Source organism: Pseudopodoces humilis, chromosome 8 (assembly GCF_049639895.1).
Source record: "Pseudopodoces humilis isolate 2021_Gansu_Grassland_sample_001 chromosome 8, ASM4963989v1, whole genome shotgun sequence".
Lineage (NCBI taxonomy): Eukaryota > Metazoa > Chordata > Aves > Passeriformes > Paridae > Pseudopodoces > Pseudopodoces humilis.
The window spans coordinates 32,955,846-32,971,133 of record NC_142207.1 but is presented as its reverse complement, the minus strand read 5'-3'; the positions used below and the strand labels follow the sequence as shown (position 1 = coordinate 32,971,133).

General features: G+C 39.1%; 1 protein-coding gene across 4 annotated transcripts in view; it reads right to left on the bottom strand.

Moving 5' to 3' along the window:
• Positions 1–11,121: 11,121 nt before the first annotated feature.
• NCKAP1 (NCK associated protein 1) overlaps positions 11,122–15,288 on the bottom strand; it is a 58,289-nt gene continuing 54,122 nt past the window's right edge. For all 4 annotated transcript variants that reach the window (XM_088058857.1, XM_088058858.1, XM_005528918.3 and 1 more), the window contains 2 exons: positions 13,436–13,525; positions 11,122–12,947 (listed from right to left, as the gene is read on the bottom strand). In XM_088058857.1, the coding sequence (XP_087914983.1) occupies positions 12,831–12,947; positions 13,436–13,525 (207 nt within the window). In that variant the 3' untranslated portion in view covers positions 11,122–12,830. The remainder of the gene's footprint in view (positions 12,948–13,435; positions 13,526–15,288) is intronic.

Sequence of the window (15,288 nt, the reverse complement as noted above, 5' to 3'; positions counted from 1 at the left end):
AAGGAAATTTGGGCCTCAAAGAGAGGCAGAAATATTCATACACGTACAGTGTTCATGTGGAAGTCTTAGGAGCCATCAGTCAGGCTGCCCATGACCCTGTGAGTCTGGATTGCAAAATATCCATGAAGGCAAGCAAAGGGAAGCTTGCTCATCTGCAGGGGGAATTAGAGAGAGGAGTGTTTTTACTCATCTTCTTAGCTCTTCAAATTTAGTCACAGCAGAGCCTCAGGCTTGAGTTTTCCCTAGCAGTGTAAAAGAATACATGTTTAAAAAGCATGTGGTGTATGAAAAGCCTTACCCAGCTGGTTGGGAAATGAATATATTGGGGGCCTTGTCTGACAGCAGTGAGTGTGAGCAGTGCATCCCTGAGAATGAGTCCAGAAAAATGGGCCAGAGCAATGCAAATTACCCATTGACATAAATGAACATACTTTTCTACTTCAATATGAAATGATCCCATCTCTGTATTTTATTTCTGGGATTTTTTTTTCAGATTGAAAATTGAAAATTACACAAAACAGTTTTAAAAATATTTCCTGTGTTTTGGGGGAAAGACCATTGATAATAATGAATATTCCCATGCCTGCAAGAAGGCTATCAAGTCCGTAAATTTATTTTTTTAGCCCCAAGTCTACATGATCTACACGAGAGGACCTTGTACTTCTTTATTTAAACAGTAAAATTACTGAAAATTCGTTCAGAACAGCAAATGCTGGCATCTCCATGAGATCACCAACACACTAAAACACCTTCCTATGCAATGTGGCTTCACATTTCCCGTGTTGGTGTGAAGATACACGCCGTGCCATCAGCAGCAGAGCACTGCTCACTGCCCTGCTCTGCTGGCAGGCTCCTGGGAGAGGATCAGCTGCCAGCAGGATTGGGGGCTGCTGGCCCACAGGGCTGTCTGCATCCATTACCTCTTAATGCTTCCACTATAAATCAACTTATACGAGGTGGTAAAAATTCACCTCTGGCTGGAACTAGGAAATCTGATTACTGACCTGAAACACTGCTATTTTAACCAAACATTTACACCCCCCTGAGTCTGCCAAGTTATTTTCTGTTATACAGAAAGTATGGTCAGTCTTGACACCTTTTTAAACAGATGAGGAGTCTGGTAAAGCAGAAAAAGAGAGAGTGAAGAGGAGGGCTCTGGTTTCGTGCTATCAAAATGCAGCTACAGTGCTCTGCTCTGCAGGTAGAGTTACACTAGCAGGAAAATAAAATGGCTAAAGAGCAAAGCACCAACCTACGCTCTGTCTTCACGTGCACCAGTACTGCTAATTGGAGCTATAATAGGTGTACCTACTGAAGATGGTGATTTTGTATGTTAGCTGAGAAAGCATGTGCTGTGGTATCTGACATTTTCCACCAGTCTCAAAAAACAAAGTAGCTTTTGCTCGGGGTGCGACCACAGTGCTGTCAGGAATTTCACCTTCTCTCCCACCATCTTCGTCAGATTTATGAAGAAAAAAATCTCTTCCTACAGCTTCCATCTACATAGAAGGGGCAGTGCTAAAACTCTGGGGCTGGGTTGTGACAACAGTCAAATTCCTTACCTTGAACAACTCCAGAAAGGCTTAGTCAAATTATGATATCATCATTCTATCAGCTTGATGTCATGCATGACCAGCAAGAATTTTTTAATAAAAGTATGCCCAGGCAGCAGTCTGAGATCAGCACTGCATGCCTTTGAGTTTCATGGTAGGCTTTGGGGGGTTGGTACTAACCTATAAACTTAGAGAATAATAATACAGCCCATAGTATCACACAAAGTCATTTCCTAGAATAAACAAGAACTCAGTGGGGTTGAGGCCTAAGGCAGGGATTTGCCTCTAGAGTAGCTCATACAAAAATTACAGAAAAAGGTGTTGGTACTATTATTATTATTATTATTATTATTATTCCCCACAAGAATCACCCTAGCCTACAACAGTGCATAGTGCCTGGACTGCAACTTATTCATCCATAACCCCATTTAAAAAACCCAGTTTGGTTGCCTTGGAGTGCCATGAGGATGGATTTCAGCAGGAGGATAACACTCACAGCTCTGGGGATGGCCAACCAATTTTATTTGGGGATACAGAAACAGAGCAGAAGGAGGAAGGCTGCAGAGAGGATTGGAAAAGGGATTGTGGGCTTTGTTGCACCTTTCCCCAAAAGGAAGCTAAAAAAGGAACTGCTTCCAGGCGCCCGGAATTAATTTATTTCTTTGTTATTTTTTCCTTTACATAGTACCATTTCTCTCTCCCCCTTGTTTTTCTCTTGAGGCAGATAAACTGCAACAGGCTTAAGAAGCAGGAGCTGGGTTTCTGAGATGCTTTGATGTTCAGCTCCACTGTTAGAACTGTCTGTTAGGAAAACTTCATGGCTTGAAACACAAAAATACATCTATTTCAAATTTAAGCTGGAACAACTACATTACTGAACAGAAATGTAGAAATATGGCCTCATTAAAAATAAAAACTGAAATCTGAAGTTTTCTTTGCAATAGTAAGAAACACATAAAGGTTTGGTCAAGATTAACATGTTGCAGTAAAGGCAGTCCCAGGTGTATTTGTTGGTATCAGTTTTATCCCAGTCCCAGGTGTATTTGTTAGCATCAGTGTTATACCCCAAAGTGTTATAATCTCCCTTTAGAGATAAGAAACATCCCCATATACACACCCCAGCATCTTACCTCTATAAGCAAAGGGTGCTTATAGGCCAGAGGAGGCACAGGGAGGATGAAGGACCAGCTCCCACCTTCTCTGGCTTGGGACAGAGTTCAGTAGATCAACTAATCTGTATTTACATTTCTAAGAGGTACTAAATACATGCTGTGGATGCATTTAATTCCATAGTCTACAAATGGTTGAGAAATGAGTATGTGTCCCAAACAAACTAGATGTGACAGGACAAAAGGGAATGACTTCAAGCTGAAGGAGAGCAGGTTTAGGCTGGTATTGGAAGAAATTCTTGGCTGTGAGGATGGTGAGGCCCTGGCACAGGCTGCCCAGAGAAGCTGTGGCTGCCCCATCCCTGGAAGTGTCCAGGGCCATGTTGGAAGGGGCTTGGAGCAATCTGGAATAGTAGGAGCTGTCCCTGCCCATGGCAGGGGTGTGGGGAGGAATGAGATTATATTTAAGGTCCCTTCCAACCCGAGCCACTGTATGGTTCTATGAATTTCGGAAAGGGAAAATCAGAGATCAGGAAAAAAAAGCAGAACAAGGGTGTTATTTTTCCTGGTCTAACAGCTGCCCTGAAGATGCAGTGGCCTGTGTGCAGCCACATTTGTATTTTGGATAACACAAACTTCGTTAGCAGTGGAGGGAACAGCCTGCGTTAGGCTGCAAGCTCTAGGTGACATTATAAGAAATCATCTCTTCACTTTCATTTTGCATGTTCTGCCAGAGCCTTCCCATCAGTGACCTTTAGCAGTGTTCAGAGAAGACACGAGCTCAGTCTGTGCTTGGGGGGCTCCCCATCATCACTGCTTCAGGCTGCCCAAGGACCCAGTGGGCTGCTGTTTATAAACCAAAACTGCTCTTTATGGTCTAGTCCTGCCCATTCCAACTGAATAAAAGGTGCAGAAGTGACTGTATCTATTCAGGATGTTCCCAAGGATAAAACTAGCTGAGAAAATACTTCTTTAGAACAGGTTTTTGTTGTCCTGAATCTTTCTTTGGCAATCTCAGGATTACATGTGATTTAATTTACTTATATACACTGCCTTAGAAAAACAAACACAAAACCACAAACCAAAAACAACCACACAACTAACTGAAAACTAAACCCTAAAATACTTCTGACATGCCTGTTACTAAAACCATAAAATCACTGACTTACAGAGTCATAAAAATGGGATTTATTGTATATTTCCTGTTTCAGCCAGGGTCTTGTTACAACTCCCTCAGGCAGATAAAACACGGGGGACTATTAACTTATTCTAATAATCTTTCAGGCTTCTCCATGGATGGTGTGGAAGTAGCAAAGAAGAAAAGGTTCTTTTAATGCAGTATTTCAGACAGTAATATTTGGGGCTGTTTTTATTAGACAGATCATTATTAACTATCCCTTGCTCTTGGGATCTGCATGGCTTTTTTTTCATAGTAATAATTGCTCAAATTGCCACTGTTCCTGAATTCCCAGGGAAAAAAACAACAAAAACAAAACTATTTGTCCAGTGTTTTGCATCCACGTTATTGGTAAAATTAGTAGTATTACTAGGAAAATATACTGCTTTATCTTTAGACACCATGAAGCCCAACTGACATGTATTTCAAAGAAAACATTATGCCAATTCTGTATGACAGGCTTTAAGTCTCTCCACAGAGACACATATCTCTCCCACAGCAGTCTCATTTTGCAGAGTGATTTTGTTTGATGGTTAGGATTTTTCTCAGATTTTTTTGTGGCCATGTCAGGGTTTACAGCTTTACAGTACTGAAATTTGCTACCTGCAATGCTGATTTTCCACCTGGACATTGGAGCTTGGATTAGTGTTTCTATGGGAAATCACTGCCAGATTTATTGGAAGTTGTATGTGCTTCTCAAAGCCCTAAGCCATGCTGAAGGGACTTACAGAAAGCTGATCCTCCTGATGTGTCTTAGCAACCTTCCCCCAAATCCTCCCAGCTCATTTTCATTGTAAAATATTGTGCAGATGCGAGCCAAGAAATTCTGGTGGAATAGAAATGCTCCTGTTCCTTGCATTGCTGAATTACAATGTCAACAGCTTTCCTGACCCCTTGGTTTAGCACCAAGAATGCATCATTTAAAGCAAGGGATACAACTGCCATTTTTTTCCTTTGGGAGAGCACACCTTAAATTCAGAGGTGATAAAAGCACAGTAAGTTGGTTAGTTGGGTTAGTTAGCACAGTACCTGAGCTCCTGGACTTCAAACTGGGAAAACATTTGCATGTGTTTCAAAGCAAAGTAGCTCCATTTTCACTTAATCCCACTGTTCCTGTCTGTGTGAATACACCAATTGCTCAGGACAAAGATGAACAACCATCTACAGTCACTGAAGTACTGACTGACATGTAATTAGTGTCCTGCAGGCAGTTGTTCCTCCACTGGTTGTCCTGCTGCTGCATAGGAAGGGACACAAAGGAGGATGCTTGGCTGCTTTCCTTGCCAGCATACAGTTTTTTTTCAATTTTTTTTTGGTTTAAACTCCTGCTCAAGTATTTATGACTGTGAGATAGCATCCGTGGTAGCATTATGTACAGACATTCAATTCCAATATGCATTCAATTTGTTACTCTAATGTGACAAATTGCTGTACTCTATTACAATGACCACGCAGATAATAAAAAATACATCTCTCTCTCCCACTGTGGGCCATGACAGAGACACAACCGCATCCCCTGAATCCTCTCCAAGTTATAATTGCTTCCAGATGGAGTGTTTAAGACAAAAAACCCCAAACCCACAGAGGTCTATAATACTCTACACATTACACAGCATTTCTAGTCTGGCCCCTGCAGAAATAACTTGAGAGGCCTAGCTTAAAGGCAATAACCACTCCAAATTTAATTTTGTTAAACCATAAATTTACTATTTCAGATTTACAGCCTCTCTGGTTGCATGGCCTGAGCTGCTGCTCACCCAGCTTTATTAGCAGTGCCCAGCAGTATTAAGTCCCAAATCACACCCATGCCTGAAAATAAGCCCTGTACAAACAGTTGAGTTTTGCAGTACCAGCCTAACATCACCAGGTGCTGAAACTCAGACTCATCTCTCATTTCAGTGGGAGCTGATTGGGTTTGATGCACCAAGGATCAAGTAACACCCCTAAATAGAAGCCAGCCCAGTTTCTGTGTATTTTTACTCGTGTTTTTAGCCATTGGGATCTCTAAGGGTTCACTATGGAAACCTCAGCAAATTTGGGAGAAGAATCCCCTTTCCTGAGAGCTTCTAACACACTTGCTGAGCCATACAAAGAGCAGATGCTCCAGCAAGCTGAAAACTATGAAATCTAGCCCTGTAAAAACAATTCCATGTTAAAAATCTAACCCACACACAGAAGCTCTTAATTTTCCCAGATTAAGGTTCCAAATTTCCTTATCTGTATGCCTCACTTGCCCAGTGCTCGCTCAGACCCTTGCACAGCTGGCAGTGCTTTCCACATGAGTAGCTCCTGGGTGCTTAATTTTAACTCCACAACTCAATTTCTCATCCCATCTCTGATTTACTGAAAAGCCTTAAAATTGGGGAGAGTTGCTGAGGCTGCAGCTGCTGCTGTGACTTTGTCACGGTGTCCCATGTTTTGCCAGTTTATTTTTACTTCTGTGAGAGATAGCAATAAAAGTAGAAAATAGAAAGATACCCCAAAATTAAGGAAGAGTGGGTGGTCTGTGAGCATAAATCCACACAATGTTTGTGTGAAGCCATTAGACATTAACATAATCCACAGCCTAGTCTAAAATAAGTGTCCAATCTTTTAGAAAATCTTGTTTTTCTGCAGAAGCCTTTCCTTGCCCACCACATCTTTTAGACTCTTGCAGTAGTCCACAGCCTGCCTAATGATTTACAGTCCCTTTGAAAAATGCATCAGGCTATGCTGAAGCCCTACACCCCTCAAAACAGTGATCTGGAGGATATTTTAGGAACTCTAGGACGTTCAGTTCTTTATCCCACACACACTTTAATTGTGGTAGAAAAAAAATCAGAGCTACCAAATTATTACTATGCTTATTTTTCTCCAGTTATATCCTGATGACATTAAGATTTTTTTCTAACTAAGATTTTTTTTTAAAGGTTAAATAATAGGGTGACAGTGTTGAGAACTAAATGTTTTAAAGTTGCTTTAGTTCTCTACTCGACAAACCTCCACAGCTCAACTAATACCAAGGGGAAAAGCTTTTCTAGAAAAAATATTTTTCTAGAAAATATTTATAGGTTTTAAGTGTTGCCATTCTCCTGTCCCTCCCCTAGTACTGCTTTCACAAGATCCATAAAATTAACCTTCCAACCAGCTTTTCTCAGGGTAGGGTGTGCTGTTGGGTTTTTTTGCCCCCATCTTCACCCAATGAGCCCATCCTCTGTTTGCAGGGCTGCCAGTCACCATGCTGGAATCATTAGAATACATCTTTTTTTAGAAAAAGCCATTTTCCAGTACCATGGGATTTTTTTTTTTGTTGGGAGCTTTCCTTAGGAAGAAGGCAGCAGGGCTTTTATCTGCTTTGCATCTCAGCTCCAATGCTTTTGCAAACTATCCTCACAGCCCCATTCCACTTGGTTCAAGCAGGATAGTTTTAAAATGGCCCTCAGAGGTAATCACTGCCTTTAATTTCCCTCTGCTCTGCACACCAGGGTTTACAGGGACCTTAACAGCATGTACACCTAGAAGCTGGGATCCAGGCACCTCAGTGTTATGCCAGAGGCTGTGTCCTTAACTTGCAGTTCTTCATCCCCATCTCCTACCTGCAAAATTACAACACAGATATGCAATTACTCTTTTGCTGCTTGCTTCTTCTGCTAGTAACTGGGATTTTGGGAAGCTCTGATGTGATGTTGGTTTTTAAATGCTCCAGGACTCTCCTTGAGAAGCATGTGATACCTATGACAACTGTGCTAAGTGTCATCTCTGCCAACAAAATCCACAAAAGGTGTTCACTTTACCATCTGGAGAGAGATTTGAAACAAATGAACCTGATGTTTGAACAAATGTCTGACCCCAACACCTCTTAGCAAAGGACTGTGACCACCACCAACCAGTGCCTGGGGCACCATGGATTAGCCAGCAAACAATTAGTATGATACGATAAAATTCAAATGCACTGTAACTTCCTTGTTGATAGTTTTTGAGTTTTTACTAGATAAAAGTTCACATATTTTCTTAGCACTCAAACAAAAATTGTTATGGAAACAGTGGTGCAATTGTTCCCCTGATAAAGTTACCTCTAAAGCAAATGCCACAGGCTCAGCCCATCTTCTCAGCCTTTAGATGTGATTTGTTATCCAAAATAAGAAATTGCTGAGATGAACTCTTTCACTTACCTGATCCTACTGCAACACTCAACATCATTCCTGACACCTTCTAGTTTAGACATATATGGAACTAAATCCAAACAGCACACACCACCTTTAGTGGTTTTACATTTAGTGTTTCATGACAAACAGGCATGAGAGAGATGGTCCTATCCAGTTCTGCTGACTCAGTCTTGGCAAACACAAGCTCAAGACGCCGCAAAGTTTTACACTTGCAAGGATCCTTTATTTACAAATAGTCCTAAGGCTGGATCAGTTTGCTTCATGTGCAGTATGAAGAGGATACATCAGCTGAAATTTTTAAATGCAATTCTGAACTCTGTGAAATACAATATAGATTTGATCCAGAAAACGTCCAGTGACTTCAGAGTCACAAAATGGAATCACAGTCACTGAGTAAGGTCTTTCCCAACTTCTCTGATGGCTCTGTGATAAGCATTTTGCCCTCATACTCCCCTTTCTTTTCAGTCCCCTTCTGTATTACCATAACTGACACAGTCTTAGTTTACAATGCATTTGTTGTGGTACTTCTCTTTTGTGTGACTATGCAAGGGATGATTTCATTGTTGCTGACATTGTTCTTACTACTGTTAAAAAGATCAGTTGAATTTGTATTAAGAAGTAATACTGCTTTTACCAAACATGAGACTTGTGTCCCCTGCACTGGCTGCCCATCGAGATTCCCTCAAAATCAGCCAGACTCAAAGGCTGATGACAAGGCCAGAAGAGGGCAAGAAGAGTTTGCAGGTAACCTGGGATATGGTCTTTTCCACACCCTGGTAGACACATGATGTGAGTACTGACAAGATAGGAAAGTATGTGGGTACTGGGAAATTACCTGGATTAATGAGCTCTGGGTTTTAAAACAGCGGTAAGAGCTTGGCAGCGCACACCTCTCTTCACACAGGTGTCAGCACAATTTTTATTGCTTACCTTCACTTTTTGTGAGAAGGCACTTTGTAAGATTACTATGATCATGAGCAGGGCAACAACAAAGTCTACATGAGAAATTATTCAAAATACCCTTACTTCATGCAAAGTTCAATAGAGGCTTTTCATTCTGAATTTAATGCTCACAATTTCTCTTCCTGAATTGTGTGAGACACACTGACACTATATTCAGTGAACAGGTCGTTTCGACCCAGGAGTGCTAGAAAAAGCATGACTAATAGCAAACAAATATGGTTTTGGACACAAGTCAGAGGGACATTTTGATTTTGTTATGAGTTAGTACAAATACTTACAGACTTTATAACATGACAAACAGCAAAAACCATACAAGGAGTGGTCAATTCAAGTAAAAAAGTTTTGTCATTGCAGGGGAAGATTTAGCTTTATCACTAAAATTATTTAAAAAATTGTACTTACAGAAGAATAAAGGTAGAACTTCAGTATTTTTGAAAACTGGTTATTTGACAACACTGAAAACTGTTTCTGTCCATGAAACCAATTCATGAATGTACATAGCTGCCATTTCAATTACCTTGCTCTGGACATGCTGTGTCCATGTTTCAGGGCTAGCCACAAGGACTGAAATGGAAGCAGTTCCCTGTATTCTTCCAGTCCTTAGTTCAGCAACCCCATTTAGTAGTGAATACAACTGCAATAAATTACTTCTATTGTATCCAAAATGGACTATGGTGTTAAAGGATGCTTGAATTTGGATGTGAGGCCAATTTGAAGCCTATCTATAAAAAATCTCTTTCACTGATTGAAAAGGATAACTTGCTACACCTAAATGCCTAGCTTTGAGCTTCATTCAGCTCCAGGGAAAAATTCACAAAAAAAAAAATATTACAGCATTAATTCTGACATAGCTGAACTTCATAAATTTATAAGTTACTAGTAAGCAATTGAGGGTTCACTTTTTAGTATGAATCACAGTGTTGAATCTCAGAACCAGGGAAGTATTTTGGAAAAAAATACAGTTTAGAGGCCAAGCATATTTACTTGTGGTCCGAAATTCTTGAATCTGGAATGAATAAATTCTGAAGTCATACAAGCCCATGCTGACCCGCTGAAGAAGGCTCATATCTTTCTTCAAATCATCAACATTTCTGGGGGAGAATGCCTTTCTCCAGTGCATAAAGTGATACAGTCTAAGTGTTACCAATTCCTTTTCCTACACAGAAAATAAAATAAAAAGGGTTTAGGAGTAGCCCTTGCTTTCAATAGTAATCTTTTGTCCTGGCAGACAGATCTTTTTAAACTATAAAAATAGTTCTGTGGGCAGCAATGGGACATTCTTCTGCACTGTTTCTCACATGAGGCAAAACCCTCCCCCACGAATTAGACATTTGATCCAAACTGGCTTCATATGGGGCCAACTCAGCCCAGCCATCTGTGCTTCATGCTCCAGGAATTACAAACACATTTTGTTTGTAATGGCACAGAAGGCCACCTGAGATATACAGTGGCAAGTGTTGAACTTACGAAGCTGTGGACAGAGGAAAAATTCCTTCTCTATCTTCCTTCCCAAAAAACTTGGTTCACCAGGCTCTTGACAGTTTGTGCAGTTCATGGACCTAGGCTGCCTTGAGGACCAGGCCTGATGTGCTCTGCCTTCCATGAGCAGGCTAAACCCTAAATAGCTCTGTGGTAGGTCAGCTGAAACCAGGAACAGAAATACAGCAAGAACAAAACAAGGAAACCCTTCCAGCCCTGCCCAAATCCAGCCAACACCTGGATGAGTCCACATGATTCTTCCCCAACTCTTACCTTGTGTGGCTTGTTCTGAGCTCACCCAAGTTCCTGCAGGAAGAATTAAAAAAGTAGTAGTGTAGTTAAAAAGGCATCACCTCAGGGATTTGTGTGACAGACACATGCAAGGACTCCCACAGAAACCACCATGTCTAAAAGGTTCGTGCTTCAATCTAATCCAACTGTGTCAGAAGCAGCTTCTTGCAGAGATATCACACTCATTACCTATTTGTCAATGATTACCTGTTTTCTAGATTTGGTTCACTAACACCACAGACAGTGGAAATCTGGGATCTGAGGCAAATGGGCACATACAAGTGTTTTGTATTTAAAAACATTAAAGGCACAAAGTAAGTTCTTTCTTAAACTTGAGTTTTTCAAGAATCCATCTTGAAAATAGGCATTGTTTTCCCACAAAAGGCTACATCATAATCAAAATCTTAATTTAAATCAGAACATTTGAATGTATTAGACAATAAGTATTACAGAGCAGAACTCTTAAATCTTGCATTCAACCTAATTACTTTATGAACAAACTTCTTCATAATGGTACTAACTCATCCATTTAAAAACACTTCCATAGTTATAACAGAAAATGCATAATTAGGAAAAATATAGATGTACTGTCTTACTTCCTTAGGACAATTTTATTCCAGTACTTTTTTCCTCTGGACAGAGGAAGCTATTGTAACTGAGCACACAACAGCTCTTTCATAACAGAAAAAGTTACCAGCATGCACAGAAGTTGCACCAAGAACAGGGGCTCTATACAATGTCAAGAGCCTGTTGAGGAACACACAGCTTTTATACATCAGGGATTACAGAGCACAACCATCTGGTCAGCTTTCAGGCTAAATGAGCCCATGCTATCCTGCAAGGCCAATTTGCATGAGTGATAAAAAAGGGACTATTATACATCTGTCTCAGTCATGTCTGGTGTTACGGTTTCAGCAACATTCGCCTGTTCTAGGATTATTTCAAGTTTCATACTTTAACAATGCACTTGTATCTATGGGTACAACTGGCATCGCTACATACTATATAAATGCTTTTCTTGCTTTATTATGTAAAAATAAGATTTAAAGGATAATGGCACTAAACTGACATTTTTAAGATTGTTTTTAATTCCTTCTTCCAACTTTTTACAAGATTCACTATCGCAAAAGGCAAAAGGTGAAGGATTAAAAGAAGTCTTCACATAAAAGCTCTAAGGATTGATATTTAATGAACTGTGAGATGTAAATCAATGCACAATAGCACAGTTAAAGCTTCAAATACTAGAATAACATTTATATTAAAAATAATTCACCTACAGATAATACAGTCTAGTGTTTATTGTATGTTATGGAAGGTACACTTGAATTTCAAAAATTTAAAACATATAAAAAGTGGTTAAGGGCTAACGTTTTATCAATATATGATAAATGTGTAAGAATGTTTATTATACAGCAGAATACAATGGTAGTGTTAATGCCAACAGGGCACCACAGAAGTTAGTTTAAAAAAAATTTCCACTATGCTTTATACAAACACCACAACTTGCAGTTGTTTAAGAGTATTGGGAGAGGATCACTGTCTGTAGGATAAGCAGTCCTATGACATTTTTAATGTTAGATAGTGTCATTGTACATAGATTGGTGAACATTTCAAAATAAAACTAGAAATGCTGTAATTACTTCACAGAAATGCACATCTAATATTTGTTTTCAATAAGAACAATAGGTACAAGTTTATAACTCTCCCTATTTGAAATAATTTACACACAGATGAAAGCTACTCTATCTAAAATAATCACTACATACATTTTTCTCTGGGAAATAAACAAGCAATTTTTGTTTTGCATGATCAATATCAAAAAACATATAGCAGAAGTAGTATTTTTAAAACATAACTGGTGCTCTAAAGTTAAAAAAAAAAAAAAAAGGAATGAGAAAAAAAAATTCCGTAAGTGTGCAACCTAAAATCAACCAAGCTTATATTGTAGTACAACCATATTAAGAAACCACTGTTTAGGAATACAACTTTATGGAAAAAGTTTATAATTCACAAAACTGTTCATCAGGCCATAGAGTAAAATAGCTCCACAGTTTACAGATAAAACTGAGGCCACACAGATGCGTGCTATGTCTTATCTCCAGTAAGTAGATACTTAGGCAGAGGATGTAACACTTTGTTTGTAGACAGCATGGTATGCATTTCTCAGCAAGACGTAAGGGAAACAAGACTCCAAGAGATCCATTGTCAGGAAGGGAGACTCCTGCACAATCTGAAAAAGACCAGAAACACCAGGTTTTGCAGAACACCTTCTACTGCCTGCTACTGATAATCTGTTTCATGTAGATCCTTCACACCACCACTCACGTATTTCACAGTGAAAATAAATTGCACCAAGTTTATAGTAGTGTTTCTCCCTATGTTTAAACTCACTGCTTCTCAAAGCAAGTATTTTGCTTTCCTATATACATAGTCATCTTCCAAAAGATACTGAATACTGAGAGGAAATCCTCTAAGCAGAGAAGATTTTCTCCTACACACTCTGAACACTGCTTCTTAAACATATAGCATGTACTAAGTGAACAATGAAAATTATCTGAACAATGTGATACAATGTTCTAAGCAATAAAGGATGATGGCAATAATATATGCATGTTGGGGGAATGAAGGAAAAATACTGACATTACAATGCCAGGAAGAACAACATAAAAATTATTTCTACTGGTTTGTGAGCTACAAATAAAACACACAGATGCTCACCATGTCTAGTAGTAGGTAAACAGATTCTCGGTTTCTTGTAGTAGTTTTGTCTGTCTCCTGGCCAATCTTCAGTAGACTGGATGATGCAAGCTACATAAAATGAGTATTTCAAAGCAATAAATAAAACAAAGTATTGATGAACTTCTGCTATTTTGTTACACAAAGCCAATGGACTCTGCATTGTACTAATAATGACAGGAAAGCAAATAATCCTGAGCACATGAACCATCACTGGGCTTTAGTCTCAATGTGCCATATTGGCTTATTCCTAGTAGTGTTTAATAAATGACACGTGCTGTTTTAATATAAAAAGCTAATTACTTTATCACAGAGAACTTTTTGTTGTAATCATTGGTTGACAATTATGAAGTCTCCTGAAATCAATGACAGAACTCCCAGGGGATCAAGATCTCACCTCTGTCCTTCCCAATATACATTTCAATTTACTGCATTTTTGTAAGTTTTACACTGATTAAAATATTTGTTTGAAATTTTACCCATTTTGCAACAGAAGAAGGTTTGAAGAAATGTCATCTTAACTGTCAATTAGTAATATTTTACCAATATGCCTTCAGTATATGCTCATTTCTTGGTTACCAAACTGAGCCTGGATAAAAAATATTCACAGTAGCTGTAGTTATAGTTAGCATCTGTATCTCAGCCAGTGGGATAGCCAGTTGTGTAAACCAGTGGTATGACTTAATATGGAGTAGAGACTGGACACGGTTGAGTCTTGTTAAGTCTCTAAAAAAGGGGGAAATGATGTCTGTTGATTTCTGTCTTCTTTCATGTATTCTCTGTATTCTTTACACATATATTTGGGGCTCTGTAGCCTAATATTGTATTCTAGCTAGTTTTCCCAGTACTTTTCCATGCCCTTTCCCCAAGCAGAAGACAAAACATATTCCAGAGCTCCAAGCCCTGGGGGATAAAAGGCCCTTTCGCTATCCTGGTTCTTCCTGGCTACCAAGGTTGAGAACAACTCTTCAAGATACATTTTCATAAACAAAGGACAGCTAGTACCAATGGGACGGCTCCAGAGAAGGGGCTTGACCTGGGGGGGGAATTGCATCACCACTTGTCCTCCTAACTGATGCTTTTTGTCAATTATACCAATTTGCTAAACTTATAAAAACTGTATTCATCCCATGTGGGTGGTTTTTTTTGTGGACATTCTTCTACAACTGCCTCTGAAGCTCCAATAAAGATACACTTTTATATTACCTCCCGTTATAATATTACCTCAAAAGTGTGTGTTGTTTCATTTCTAGGCTGAAAAAGGCATTGCCATAAGCAACCCTATTATCTTAGTTTTAGAAGATATCCTAGAAATTTCTAACATAGAAGTTAGGTATACATTAGGTATTTCCAAGCTCAGGATCACAGAATACAGTAAAATACTTGATTTGTAGATGCCTTGATAGGCCATATTCTCATGCCTTACAGAATTTGAAAACAACCCCTTCCAACTTTCAGATGTACAATTCTCATTTCAGCCCTCACACCAAGCAATGGCAACATGCCTAAAGCATGTTTACCAGTAAGGATTTTAAATTAAAATATTAACTTTAAAAATCTAACTCAACATTCTCATTGAAAAAGCTGTCATGAATCAGTTTTTAATATGCAGTCAATATGTATACTTCAAATATTTAATCCAAAAGATACATAGTACATATTCATCAGCATTAAATAACCTCGTAAGTTTTTTTCATATTTAATTGACTTGGAGAGGAAAGCAGATCATCTCCAGCAGCAATTTTCCTCTCAAGAGAAATGTTTTTCTTTCAGACTAACAGTAAGTGTTAAAAAAGAAAGATTAACAAAATATCTGAACCATCAAGTCATAGTCT